This window comes from Erigeron canadensis, chromosome 6 (assembly GCF_010389155.1).
Source record: "Erigeron canadensis isolate Cc75 chromosome 6, C_canadensis_v1, whole genome shotgun sequence".
Classification (NCBI taxonomy): Eukaryota; Viridiplantae; Streptophyta; class Magnoliopsida; order Asterales; family Asteraceae; genus Erigeron; species Erigeron canadensis.
Window position 1 is genome coordinate 38,047,603 of NC_057766.1, and position 14,544 is coordinate 38,062,146.

General features: G+C 32.6%; 2 protein-coding genes across 2 annotated transcripts; both read left to right on the forward strand.

Annotated features, from left to right (window-relative positions):
- The first annotated feature begins 566 nt into the window (after positions 1-566).
- Positions 567-2,005, forward strand: LOC122606017 (glycine-rich RNA-binding protein 4, mitochondrial-like). The gene is made up of 4 exons (XM_043778987.1): positions 567-728; positions 847-915; positions 1,588-1,694; positions 1,771-2,005. Exons 1-4 carry the CDS (start codon positions 626-628, stop codon positions 1,879-1,881), a joined length of 390 nt encoding a protein of 129 aa, XP_043634922.1. The 5' UTR covers positions 567-625; the 3' UTR covers positions 1,882-2,005.
- A 7,822-nt stretch (positions 2,006-9,827) lies between these two features.
- On the forward strand, positions 9,828-13,439 carry LOC122603216 (fasciclin-like arabinogalactan protein 16). The gene is made up of 4 exons (XM_043775863.1): positions 9,828-10,693; positions 10,836-11,296; positions 12,831-12,938; positions 13,044-13,439. Exons 1-3 carry the CDS (start codon positions 9,888-9,890, stop codon positions 12,908-12,910), a joined length of 1,347 nt encoding a protein of 448 aa, XP_043631798.1. The 5' UTR covers positions 9,828-9,887; the 3' UTR covers positions 12,911-12,938; positions 13,044-13,439.
- Positions 13,440-14,544: the final 1,105 nt, after the last annotated feature.

Genomic DNA, 14,544 nt, shown 5'->3' on the forward strand with positions numbered 1-14,544 from the left:
TAAAACTATGTCATATAAATGCTCCAAGCCTTTCAAGTTCTATATTTATATTTTATAAGTCCAGTTTTATAAAACTGTTTTATAAGTCAAGTTCTATATTGTTTTAACTAGCTAATTAAACCCGGGTTTAACCCGGATCATCTAATTGAAAACTTTACAAATAGAAATACATAATTATCTATATTATTTGTTCATACACCTTTTGTTTAAAAAACTCCAACAATAACACTTTGTTTAGATATTGAAAATATGAGGTTAAAAGAGTAACATATAAAAACATGAATTTAGTTAAACCTTATTAATAGGGAGATGACATCACATTAACAAAATTAGTATATATCACGGATTCATGTAATAAAATATTGAGAAGCCATGTAAGCAAAAGATGATGTCATAACAATTTTACTTTATTAATATAAAAGATATGTATTTTTTTTTATAAACAATAGTGATTTTTTTTTTTAAAACAAAAAAGATAATTCACACTACCCAGGTATTACGATCCTCATTTGAGATGCTAAAGGCCCATCAACATCAAAATTGGGCTTACAAGTGCCCACTTCCATTTGCATCCATAACAAAACAACTGACAGCCCATTCCAATATCTGTTTGTCGAGCAAAAATATGAAGAAGACGAGTATGATCCACATTGCCAGACAACTAATAACGCCATCGTTATCATGTCGGAATTTCTCTTCTCCTTCCAACAACAAACTATTCGTTGCAGGTAATTACATCATGCAAACTATTATACTGATATACGTACTAACGTACATGATTGTTTTACATGTCCTAAAATTTATATTTTATTTAAATGATCGTTTTTTGTGATGCCGGTTTTGAAGGCTTGTCATGGTCAGTGGGTGAAAAATCATTGACAGAAGCATTCTCTTCGTTCGGTGAGGTATCCGAAGGTAAATGCATTAAACTGTTGAAATATTGAACTTTTTTTCCTTTTGATTGCCAGGTGTTTGATGAAATGTCTCATTGAGAAACCGCGTATTAAGAAACTAATTCTTACTACTAGGTTTAGAGTAAAGAATTACAGGGATGATTTGGGTTGATGGGTAACCGTAGATTTAGTTCAACACTTTCCACATTGCCTTGATTGTATATAACATGTCGTTGGGTTCTAATATTAGCTATCACTGTTCTCAGTGCTTGAGTGATGAAGAAAAATCATAGCTTTGACCAGAAGTTCACTTGCGCTATAAAGCGAACTTATGAGATAGGGCCTTATTGATTAGAAAGTTAAGTACTAATTCTCACAAATACTAGAGAATAGACTTGGCCTGTATTTTTTTTTTTAAAACCCTTGCTTATATATACATACATATAGATATAGATACAAAATGGGGTCTTAAACTCTTAAAGTATTGGGTGCCTAAAAACCTATCTTGAGCAACTTTACCACTGGGACACTCCGGGTGTTTCATGACTAATATTTGTTTTATTGAACACGTGCACTTGGATCCCCATACTCTTTTTGTATATATGTTTTTTCAATTCAATTTTCTGAATTTATGCAAAACGAGCATGAAGTTGCTTGTGGTGTAAGTGTGTAACATATGGCATATTGTACGCAGTAAGGATCATGTATGATAAAGATAGTGGTAGGTCAAGAGGTTTTGGATTTGTAAATTTCTCAAAAGAAGATGACGCTAGTTTAGCTAAAGACGCTATGGATGGGAAGGTTAGCAAATACCCTTTTATAAATGGCCCAATATCTTGAAATGAAATATCATTCAACATGGTTTTTTAAGTTTCAGACTTTTTTGGGGCGGCCATTGAGGGTTAACTTTGCGCTGGAAAAGGTCAATAGCGAACCTGTAACCACCTGCAATACTAACAGCAGAACTACTATTGGTAGGATCCGCTGAGACAACATATTAGCAAGCTACGGGTATGCATGTTCTTTATGGTGTAGGTTATGAATTAATGTTGCCTTGATTACAGTTGGTCTATATTATAGATTTATATTCATGTCTTGTTTAATGCTTCCAATTTTCATTCTTAACCATAACAATATATATATATATATATATAAATGTTTACTAATCAGCACCCATTAACGCTTAATGGCTATATTAGTAACTGGGTTCCTTTATATGATTATAAATTTGACCACAAAACATCAAAAAGTTTAAAAATAAGTTCCCAGCTAAAATAGATATAGATCGAATGATAGCACTAAATTAAAGTCCATAGCATATCTTATAGTACCACAATAAATAAGTTATAATATGAAGTATGGACAATACCTCCTCAACAACAACCTGAAAGAAAAGTTCATCGAGTTAAGGATTGCTTTCCTTTGGCTAGTCATTAGTTACACAGCAAAAAGAATATAGACTAATGTAGCCAAGATCTTACTTCATGTAGGTTAGGCAGAGAGGTATCCTTCAATACTTTATAATACATAATATCTTAAGTCTGCAACAAAAGAAATTAACAAGTAGATTAAAATACCTGATATTGTAATAGGTAAAGGGCATGAATTTATCATGGGCGATAGGTATATTAAACAAACTAAACATACTCCAGATAAGGTAAAACACTGGGATACCTCTGTGTCTCCAAGCTACAGAGGTCATTCAAACCCGAAATACGCTCGCAATCAGATAATGTCAAATTGAGATTAAAAAAAAGTGTTGCCAGTTGCCACTGGCTTTAAACTTACAAGACAAATATACCCGGCGATGCCAAAACGTTAGTTTCTTGTTAACATTGCCACACATTACACTGGTTCAAACTTCAAACTAGTTCCCTGAATGTAAGGTTGAATGTGAAGGCAACAACCTACATATAAGAAGAAGAAAAATTCCATAAATGAAACAATACATGGATATAAACAGCCTCAGATAGTTCAATTTCTTCATGAGTTGCGAAACCAGGCAGTTCATTCAACATCACCAGCATATCTGTAGGATTCACAATTTAGTAATGTCACTTTAAGCTGAAATGACCATGAAGAATCGCGATGACAATATATCCAGGCATCCATAAATATTCGTTCGGATTATCGGATCCGTTTGCTACCATAATGATGAAACAACTCCATGGTTTGGCAAGGTCAAATAAACAATCATATGAGTGTTGGAATTTTGGCATAATGACATATTATCCGTCTGTCATTTTAGATCTTTACAAGTTTTATTTTTTTTATATACTCGAACTTAATGGTGAAGAGAACAAATAAAAAGTACACGGGAACAATAAATTTATCAAGATTATATATAAAAATTTTATTATAATTAGTATTAAATTTTTTTTTTCGAACATCAATATTATTATTATTATTATTACTTGTTGTTTACACTATTCTAATTATTACATAATAATACAAATAGCAAGACAAAAAGAACATTTATAATATCTCCTTGTCTTGAATGGTCAGTCTCAACTCTCAACTCTCAATCATGAGAACATAAAACAAAAATAATATTGTAGCATAGGCGTGGAATCAAAGACCTACCTAATGCATATATGATAAGTTTACGACTAGTAACATTACAAAATCCGACCACACCACCTAAAGGTGTTTGCTAGAAAAGTATTCTTACAAAACCGTTCATTATGTAATATAATGTATAAAAGAATTCATACATATATAATTGTCCTCTTGTATAGGGTAATACTCCAGTGAGAACACTCTTAAAATAAGAACGGTGAGAACACTTAAAAACATCATTTTGAAGCATTAAAATTCCATAAAACTAACATAGTACATAACTAATTATTATTATTATTTAAGTGTTTAACAACACATTGATCCATCAAAATCAAAAAAATCACGTTTTTTTGTTGGATGCATAATTTTGATGAATATGCATCCAAGATGGATGCACAAAACAAAAAACATGATTTTCTCGATTTTGACACACCAATGTGTTGTTAAATACTTAAATAATGATAATTAGTTATACACTATGTTAGTTTTATGGACTTTTAATGCATTAAAATGTAGTTTTTAAGTGTTCTCACCATGTTCTTATTTTAAGGTTGTTCTTAAATAATGATAATTAGTTATGCACTACATTAGTTTTATGGACTTTTAATGCTTCAAAATGATGTTTTTAAGTGTTTTCACCATTCTTATTTTAAGAGTGTTCTTACCGATATATTTACTCTTTCATAAAACAAACTACCATTTCTCACTTTTAAACTTTTTATCTTTAAAAAACCTAAATTGCCTTTAACTTTCAATACTTTCTCAACCCACACTACATCTACCTAAAATACCCTTAATATATTTTCAACCTCTATGTACTCAAACTAATGTACCATCCCCTTTATTCACTTTTAATAATCTCACTCAATATACATCTAATACTCTTAGTGAAATTATTTACAACATACAGCGGTAACGTCCACGTACGGATCTATGAGAAGGGCGGTGGACAGATATGGCCTTGTTGTACTTTTCATTCGAAACTAATGAATGTCGGGTTGGGGTTTGATGGACCTTTCTTATTATAGGCCAAAAGAATATCTAAGGACTTATTCCCTCATTCTCATCAAATTGGGGGGCTAAATCAGAGAGACAAGGCAACCGAGGATAGTGACTTTCTCCTGTAATGAATAGAATAGGCCCGAGAGCTGAATGGAGAGAGTTTCCTATTCCATATTCCCGGTTGACCAATTCGCGCAGTATCCAATCCAGAATATAGCACACCGAGATCGCCACCGCCACCACCATATATCACTGTCACTACAATGCGCGAGTACCCTTCTAGTATTACCACTATTGATATTAATTTTTGTTTGCAAATGTATCAATGCGTTTGTGTGTCCGTGTTGAACCATATGAGACACTAAAATCAATGTAAATATACAAAAAGATACTCAAATATTAACAGTAAACATCACTCTAAGTCTCATTTACATGAGACACTAAAATCAGTGTAATATATAAAAAGATACTCAAATATTAACAGTAAACATCACTCTAAGTCTCAATTACATTATAAAACATTTATGAAAATGGTATTATTATTTAAAAACTACAGTATTAGGGTTACGCTTTCCATAACAAATAAAAACAATGTTGGTTAATTTACCATCAACATTTAGAAATAAACATAATTTATAATGCCCTTATGTACAAAAGGTTCAGAAACGACCACAAGGTACCCTTCTCTAGGTCAGATGAGTTGTTTGTGAGTTAAGTGGGTTAACTGGTTGACAAATTAAATAGGTTGGTTTTGAGTCAAGTGAGTCAACTACTCGGTATAAATTAAATTATTCGTGTTGGCGGGTTGACCTAGCAACCCAAGAAGCCAATATGGACCGAACTTGAAAAAGAAAAAACAGGTTCTTGGGTTTACGGGTTAGCGTATCGAAAATAACCAAACCAAACCTCATTACTTTCATGACAGTTTTAGGTTACGTTATGAGTTTGGATCGACAATCATATTATATACTGCAATATAGATAGATCGATATAGATGTTGAAGTTATTACATTTAAAGTTATTTAGTACTCGTATATCATTATTTGGTTTATATTTCATGAGAAAATGTAAAATATGTTTCATAAACTCTAAGACCAGCTTTGTTGCATTTTACCCGGTTACCGACCGGATATTAAGCTAATTTGTTATAATCGTGATCACCTGTATAACCCATTTAATCTATATATTTTTCTGTGGATTGATAAAACAATGTGGGTTTTGGCCTTTTGGGTTTCTTTGATTTTATATGCATATCTTCACATAATCTTAATATATCATTGTGGTGGGAATCATTTGTGTGATAAATAAAGTAATAATTGAACATAACAATAATGCTTTGGAGCGTATCTTCTATAATAATGGCACTGGTTAGTCTAAGATGTTTCCCTTCATCTTCTTGGCATTGAGATCCCAAAGGGGAGGACTAAGTGTGGTACGACATTAGAAGTGTGTTTGGTAAACTAGCTTAAAGCGGGAGCTAGTAATTGAAACTAAAAGTTGTAATTTCTTTTAGAGATGGGAGATACTCGTACAACTTATATTTTTGTAGAAATGTTTGACAAAGTGGTTATAACTCAAAGTTCAAAAATGTAAAGGGATACAATAAAAAGACATACCAATAGGGCAACAGTGTAAGATTATAAATTCTTTAAATGTGCCTTTGTAATCTAGCGAATTTTAAGCTCGAGTTAATTTTATAGGCTACTTGCAGTAACTTATTATTCAGAAACTTATTTTCAAATAAGCTCTATAAAAGTTGTCATCCAAATAAAATCAAAGCCTAAACTTGTAAAAAAAAAATAAAAATCCTCAAACCAAATAAGCTCCTATAAGTTTGCATCTAAACATATAGAATTCTTATTCTTAACCCTTTTTTTTTCAACATAATTATCAGATTTACTATATATCAAAGTATTTATCGATATGTTTAAAGGCTAGTAATGATGAAAACTAAATTTAATGTAATACCGGGCATCTGAGTAGTGTAGATGACAATTTATTATTATTATTTTTTAGAACAGCAAGGGCCGGGTCACGGGTATCCAGACCGGTTATCGTTGACCTAAGACCCGTTTTCCTCCCCCTGCTCGTCCCACCCGGTAAATGCTCCACGAAGGCCCAGGAAACCTAAAATCTATAAATCTCACGCCCGAGAATATTGAACCTGAGACTTCACGTACAAACGTCCGGGTGTCCAACCACTGAGGTAAAGTGATTTATACAAACGAGGTATTCTATTTTTGGAATCTCTTAATCACTTAAAAGATTTATCACATACATCTTTTATCTACTAAATTACCTTCATTAACTTCTTAAATTACATGAATTACTTTACATCAATTATGTATCTTATTCGTCCCCGTTACCACTACAAGTCATCACCGTCACCACCGACACACCGTCTACACCGCCGCATTGCGTGGTATTTGTCTGATATATAAAGAACAGGCCAGGCAAGTTCCTAACAATAACCAAAAAAATAAAAAACTATATAAATTGTTGCTATTTAATACTAGTTTGTTAGGAGTTGCATTTTCTGATAAATGCTAGGACAAATGATACAATATAAATACGGGCATATTAAATTACTCAGAAAAAAGCTTCGTGAAAGCTTCTACTACGTAATTCCAACCGATTAGTTGATAGCTGGAGGCTTAATTAAAGGACTGCACCTAAATTTGATCTAAACCGACTGCATTTGGGGTTGATTTGACTCATTTTTACGAAGTAAGCGTTTGTATAAATCACGTTAATTAATCAATCGTAGTAATATTTCACAAGAAGTAGCGAGTATAGAGTGCCAAAGCTAAAATAAAGAGGGTCGTTGCTTGATCGAGATATGCCAATTAAAATTTTTATGTTGATTAACTTTTGAAAATATACACTTAAATAAGAAGTTGCGAGTGTAAGACTTGGAAAGTGTCCAGTCTCTTGTTTTTGGTATTTTTAAATCGAAATGACTTCTATAGCAAAGCTACAAGTCATACGTGGTTTTATGTATACTACTGAACTTTGTTATTATTAAATGATTATCTAAAGCCCATAGTGCACAGCTTTATACGGAGTATAAAAAAACAAATCCATCCAATTTATAATACGACCAAATAGCAGACCAATAAAATAACTGGTCAATAAAATTATGAAAAACAATCCTCACTCTATAGTATATTAGAATATCACTACCTAAGCAAATTTCTAATATATGTATACTTGTTTCATCCACTGTTTGCCTTGAGAAAGAAAGAACACATGTTAATATGTTAGTATATTACTTCATCGCCAACTTTATGATGTCACCAAGCACATATTTTCCATTTAAAAAAACGGTGATCATTTTGCATACGACCTTTTCCTTCTTTTTACACTACCTTAGTCTCCAACATCATATTCATATAGATACGGTACATGTAAACGTGAAATATATTGATCAATGTCGTTGGACCGATCAAAATTATAACTAAATACCACTAATTAGCTAGGGCAAGTAGAGTATCGTATCCACAGGGAATCAAGGGAAAGTGTTAAACAAGTTACAAGAATTACTTGAACTAGACATAAACTTAAAACGATTTGATTGGTTGATTTTGATTAAAACTACAATTGATCATAAACTTAACAAAATACTTCAATTAAATAAACGGGATCATTCTCATGCTTTAGGTTATGTTTTCAAAAGTATAACCTAACTTATGTTCGTTGGAAATCACATAGACATGATTCGTTATAGTCTTGGATTGAATGAACGTTAAGAACTAAATTAATCGGTTGTGATGATTCACGATAACGAAAACCGGGGAATTGACACAACTAGATTTTCTATTCATTAACAAAATTACAAGTTCATAAGAGATTCTTCCAATAATAATTGATTAACAAGAATTTGAAATCAAAAGATAGATGGAATTCATTCAAGTCATAAACTAGTAATCATTCAAACAATCCAAACAACATTAGATGTTAAAACACAATTAAGAATTAAACATCTAATCCAACATGAACATAAGAAAAGTTGAATACAATTGTCTTACATAATTGTTCACATGAGAATGATCAAAAGAGAATTAGCCTAAAATCTTCATCATTGATAACATCATTGATTCTTCAATTAGGGCTTGAATCTCCATGGAATTGTGATTTGATGATAATCTTGGGGTGTTGTGTGTGTTAGGAAACTGCCCAGGTATGTGAAAATATGAATTGGTAACTTTCAAAGTTGTCCATGAGGGAGTTATAAACTGAAAATTAATAAAAACCCTTTAAATTCGGAATTTTGATGCAGCTATGATCGTCCCAAACTGCCTCCTGGCCGTCTGAGACTGCCCTCCAGAAATGGCAATTTTCCAGATTTTTACCTTGACACTTCTTGACTTTGCTTGACTTGTTTATGATCCATTTAACTTCAATTTGTCACCAAAGACCTGAAACACTTAAACAAACATAAAAACGCCCTAATCGTCTATTAACATTCACAAAACATGTTCGTGTTCATATCTTAAAGTAGTACGGATTAGGCGTTTATCATATATCAATCATCTGTATGATATGTGTGTGAGACAACATTTAAAAACTTTACATTCAACTGCATATTAGATTTTCTCAATGAAATAAGGTTTTATTATTAACGGCCCAAAATTAATAAATTATATTTAATTCAGATGTACATGTTATAACAAAGACAATCGTGATTATTTCAAACCTTTTCGTGACCAGTCTTAAATTCTTTATCGAACTTCAAACTCAAGGTATATTGTAAAAAGACATGATGTTGATTACTAAACACCGATATCAAATGATATAATTTTCAAAAGGAAAATATAAAATGCTGTTAACATCATTCTTGCTACTCTCATAAAACACCTCCCCTTGAATTTCTCACATTAAAAATAAATAATCATCCCTTTAAATGTGAGGGGAACAACAGCTAACTAATAAACTAAATGATGTTAACACCATATTAGCTAACCCTTTTTTTTAAAAATTTATTTCTACTTCAACTAGTATTTACGGATCCCAAGAATAGAAAATTAGATAACCATGAATAATAATGAATCACTTTTAAATTTAGAATCTTACTTTACCTTTACAATAAGTTAATTGATCAAAATTAACTAAATTAAGTAAATTCTGTTTATGGATAATAATGCCGTAATGGTGGTTATTGGACAAAGATGACTTTAGAGACAAGGCAATCAAAGAAAATTAACATTCACTATTACGATTTCACATGAAAATCTGACAACACATAATACACACACAAACACACACCCACCGACGAAAACATTTTCATTTTAACAACACCCACTATTTTCAACAACCGTACAAGTCAACATCTACTTATAAAAACATATAAAAACACACACTAACACACACCTACAAACTCGCATTTCGAGCCTCGACCCGCCATATTCGCCGACACTATTTTATTTTCCTTTGATGGCGTCGATTCAAAACTATCTCACCTTCACTATCTTCTTCCTTCTATTCATTGTAAATATATTTGTCGCTGCATTGCACGAAAAACCAACGGGCCAGATAAACTCTAACTCCGTGTTAGTAGCGCTTCTTGATTCTCGATATACCGAGCTTGCTGAGCTGGTCGAGAAAGCGCTACTATTGCAAACGTTAGAAGAAGCGGTTGCGGTGCATAATGTTACTATATTTGCACCTAGAAATGAAGCTCTGGAACGTGATCTTGACCCGGGGTTCAAACAGTTTTTACTTGAACCCCGGAATTTAAGATCACTCCAGGAGCTTCTGCTTCATCATATTGTGCCTAGTAGAGTTAGTGTCATACAATGGCCTAAGGAAAAGACATCGCATAATACGTTATCTGGCGATCAATTACATCTATCAATTTTGGATTCCGCGAGGTTTGTTGGTTCGGCTGAGGTTGTTCGTGTTGAAGATGTTGTGCGTAATGATGGAATTATACATGGGATCGGGCGGTTGTTGATCCCGAAATCGGTTCAACGGGATTTTAATACACGTAGAAGTTTGCGAGCTATTTCTGCTGTTAAACCGGAAGGGGCTCCAGAAGTGGATCCCAGGACGAATAGATTGAAAAAACCGGCACCCCCTGTTCCTGTTGGTTCACCACCAATTCTTCCAATCTATTCGGCCATGGCTCCCGGGCCTTCTTTGGCCCCGGCTCCCGCCCCCGGACCTGGTGGCCCACGCCATCATTTTGATGGCGAGAGCCAGGTCAAGGACTTTATTCAGACCCTTCTACAATACGGCGGGTAAATTGCTTATTTACCTTACAAAATTTATCACTAATATCGGCCTAAGTAATTAATTAAAAAAAATAAATTAAAATAATCAACCATTCAATTGTCCAATTATGCATCATATATTGGTTAATTTAGTTGTTTGATAATTTAGGTATAATGAGATGGCTGACATTTTGGTAAACTTAACAAATTTGGCAACGGAAATGGGGAAATTGGTATCACAAGGATATGTATTGACAGTTTTGGCGCCCAATGACGAAGCTATGGCAAAGTTGACCACCGATCAACTGGCCGAGCCTGGGGCGCCAGAAAGGATCATGTACTACCATATTGTACCAGAGTACCAAACCGAAGAAAGTATGTACAATGCAGTTAGAAGATTTGGTAAAATTCAATATGACACACTTCACGTGCCACACAAGGTTATGGCTCAAGAAGCCGATGGATCAGTAAAATTCGGGAATGGAGAAGAAACAGCTTATTTGTTCGATCCAGATATATATACTGATGGAAGAATATCGGTTCAAGGGATTGATGGAGTGTTATTTCCATCTTCGGTGCAGAGTGCAAAAACGGTTGATCCTGTTAAGGTCGTGCCCAAATCGCGCAGAGGTACGTTAATTAGTAAATTACAAACTACTTTTATGCATACTTAACCAGACATTGAACTTTAGATTAGCTATTAATTAGCTAACTGTCACTGATATATTTACATATGTTAGCCAAACATAAAGAATTAGTCGTGCACCAGGGTAGTTAATATGGGCTGTCGGTGAGTTAAATAATATGGTCAACAAGGATAAATTCGTCATTATGTTAAGTAACACAGCTTATAAGTTCACATATCATAATCAGGGTCCATCTATGATCTAATATATGATTTGTTTGTCCTTACAAAGAAAAGAATATATATAGTATATATTTTTGTATTATATAAGAGATGGTCTATAGCTGCCCACGTTTTTGTAAACAGAGGTATAATATGACTTTATTGGTGAACTTGAAATATAAGGTATATGGTTTGTCTTTAATTAAACACCTTTATTGATCAACAAAATTGTCAATGTAGCAATTTGGTGTCTATATTAAATGTAGTATTCTTACAAACAAACGTATGTTATTAACGTGACTTTATTAACACATCTATCTGTTTATAACGTGACTTGAATTTACAACCTATAGGTAGATAGATAATTACCACTAGTCGATAAAAATGGAATATTTATGTGTAGAGTAGAGGGGGACAGTTAGGGGGTCCATATCATTGAATGTTTGGCATGCTTACAAGTGAGCATCGTGCGTCTACTTGCATATGTATAGAAAATACTTATAAGCATGCATACATAGCTGGAGCAAAAAATGTCAAGTCCACAATGATATTTTAAATTATGAAGTTTTATATGTAGTGTAATGTCTTATCATGTTGACATTTTCCAATTATTTGCTGTCAGCATAAAAGAATTCAGTCTTAACATATAATATTGCCATTTCTGTTTTTTGTTTTTGTTTTCTCATATGTGCCTATTGGTTTATTATATAGTACTGTATTTCGCAACTTTTAATTATGGGAAAGCAAGTCAATTTATGTTTTGTTTCCAAAGTTTATATCACTTTTTGAGCAATCTTAGTTACATGTCAATATATCAATGAACGACAATGATCATCGTGATTAAGGTTGGAACTTAGAAAGATAAGAAGTTAAGTCGTTAGTCGTAACCACGAAATAACCATGGTATATGACTATGTGTAACAATCTATATAATATTAGAACTGCTTGACCCACTCTTTATTTGATTAGTTGGAATGCCGAATTCTATTCTATTAGTATTAGTTTATAATCAGAAAGGTGATATGTCGCTATTAATGAACAATTACGAGATATGAAGTTGCTTTCAGGGAAATATTTAATTACAGGTGGACTCACTCTTAATGACATGATTACAAAATAAAAATGTTACTCATATTTACCGGGTCATGTTTTAAATGACATGGCCACATGGGGTAGTTATTTTAGCAAAGTTTAATGAATAGTAACATGCCAATTTGTAGTTAAAACTACTTATTCAATTCTGAGGTCCTTTGGCTAGTAAAGATCACGTATTGTAAATTTATAAATTAGTATTAACTAAATTGATGTTAATTGCAGGAAAGTTGATGGAGGTAGCATGTAATGTGCTTATGAGCATTGGGCAAGATTTAAGGTTCACCACATGTCATCACATTTGATCATCCAAAACTGCATTTGCAAGAAAAGGTTCACATCTTACTCATATGATACTCTTTTCAATGTTGTCAAATAAAGTTTAACCAAGTAATTCATTTATGTATTCTTATATAGTATTTTTGTTTTATTTTACAGCAGGCCAGTAGCTTAAAGACAAAGAAACCTTCAAGGGGATAAAAGAATGTTGTTAGTGGGAAGGATTCTCAAAAGATGTGGCTTTTGGATTGTCATTAGTGTTGTTTTTGTGTGTAATGTAATGTGGTAAAAAGGGGTAAAAATGTTAATATGGTTGGGAGATACCAATCAAATTTTTGGGGTCAGTAAATAGTTGGAATAAAGATAAAGAGGAGGTGTGCATTGCTGGCAGAACAAAATGGGAGATGAATTGTTCTGTATGTGTGTGTTTTTTACGTGTGGGTTGGTCAAAGAACAACCTACACCACTTGGTAATGGGACCAATCCAATAAATATAACACCCCTCACAAATTTCTTACAAAAGTTTTTCGTAATGAAAAGATAGATTAAATTAAATTAACCCATGTCAATATTTTGAAATCTTTTTTCCATTTGGTTAATGATTAAGAACAATATGAACAATTATCAAATCTATATCTATACAAACATTATAAAACATAAATTTATATTTTTTTTCAATTAAATAATTGGAAATGTTCCTCACTTTTATTCATTATCTTAAAAATCTCTACTTAAAATGCTTATAACTTATCATTGTAATATATATAATACCTTTAATTGAAATTAATTTACAACGTCAATCGTTAATTTAAATAAATATACTATCTCTTTTATATCAATAACTTAAACTAATTGCCGTCATTACCACTTGTCAATGTCTGCATCACATGGATACTCTTCTAGTATTCATCAAGTATAAATATTTGCAAAAGATTATCTTGTAATTTTCTAATAAGAACTATATTAATTACGCCATGATAAATCTTTGTCGTCAATACTTTTGTCTGACGAATGCCTCTTTTCTCTTCTCTCTTCTTTGAAGTCTACAACAAACAAGTGGGAGAGGCAGGATTCGAACCTATATAGAAAAACTTCAACAGATTTACAGTCTGTCGCTTTTGACCACTCGACCACTCTCTGTTTAAATTTAATAAGTGTCTGTAGACGCAAAGTAGTTTGTTTTAATGTATGTTTATAAGTTCTCGCTTCAATTATTTTATGAAACACATTATTATATTATAATAAAAATACTCATTACTTGTTCAAGCTACAAGCTGGTTTTACCAAATATAGACAGTTTGTCACCAAAACACAATAGATATAGAATGTTTTGGCACATATATACGGAGTATTAAGGAAAAAGAGGATTCGGAACGTACCTAAAAACCAATAGCGAAAGCGGAAGTGGTAGGGTTTCGGTTTGATCACCGTTTATATCATCGGTTGGAGAAAAAAGTCACAAACGGAAAGCTATAATTGTTCAAAAACTAAGGTTCCCTTTATCTTGTTTTGCCTCCAATGTACACAAACCGGACACGAGTAATATCATATCTCTATGAAGATTTCTCTAGAATATTAGTATCTATCTATTTGTGTGTCGTTTCTTTTTTCATTTAGTGAGAAAATACATGTAAGTCCACACCAGTGGAGGATTTTGACA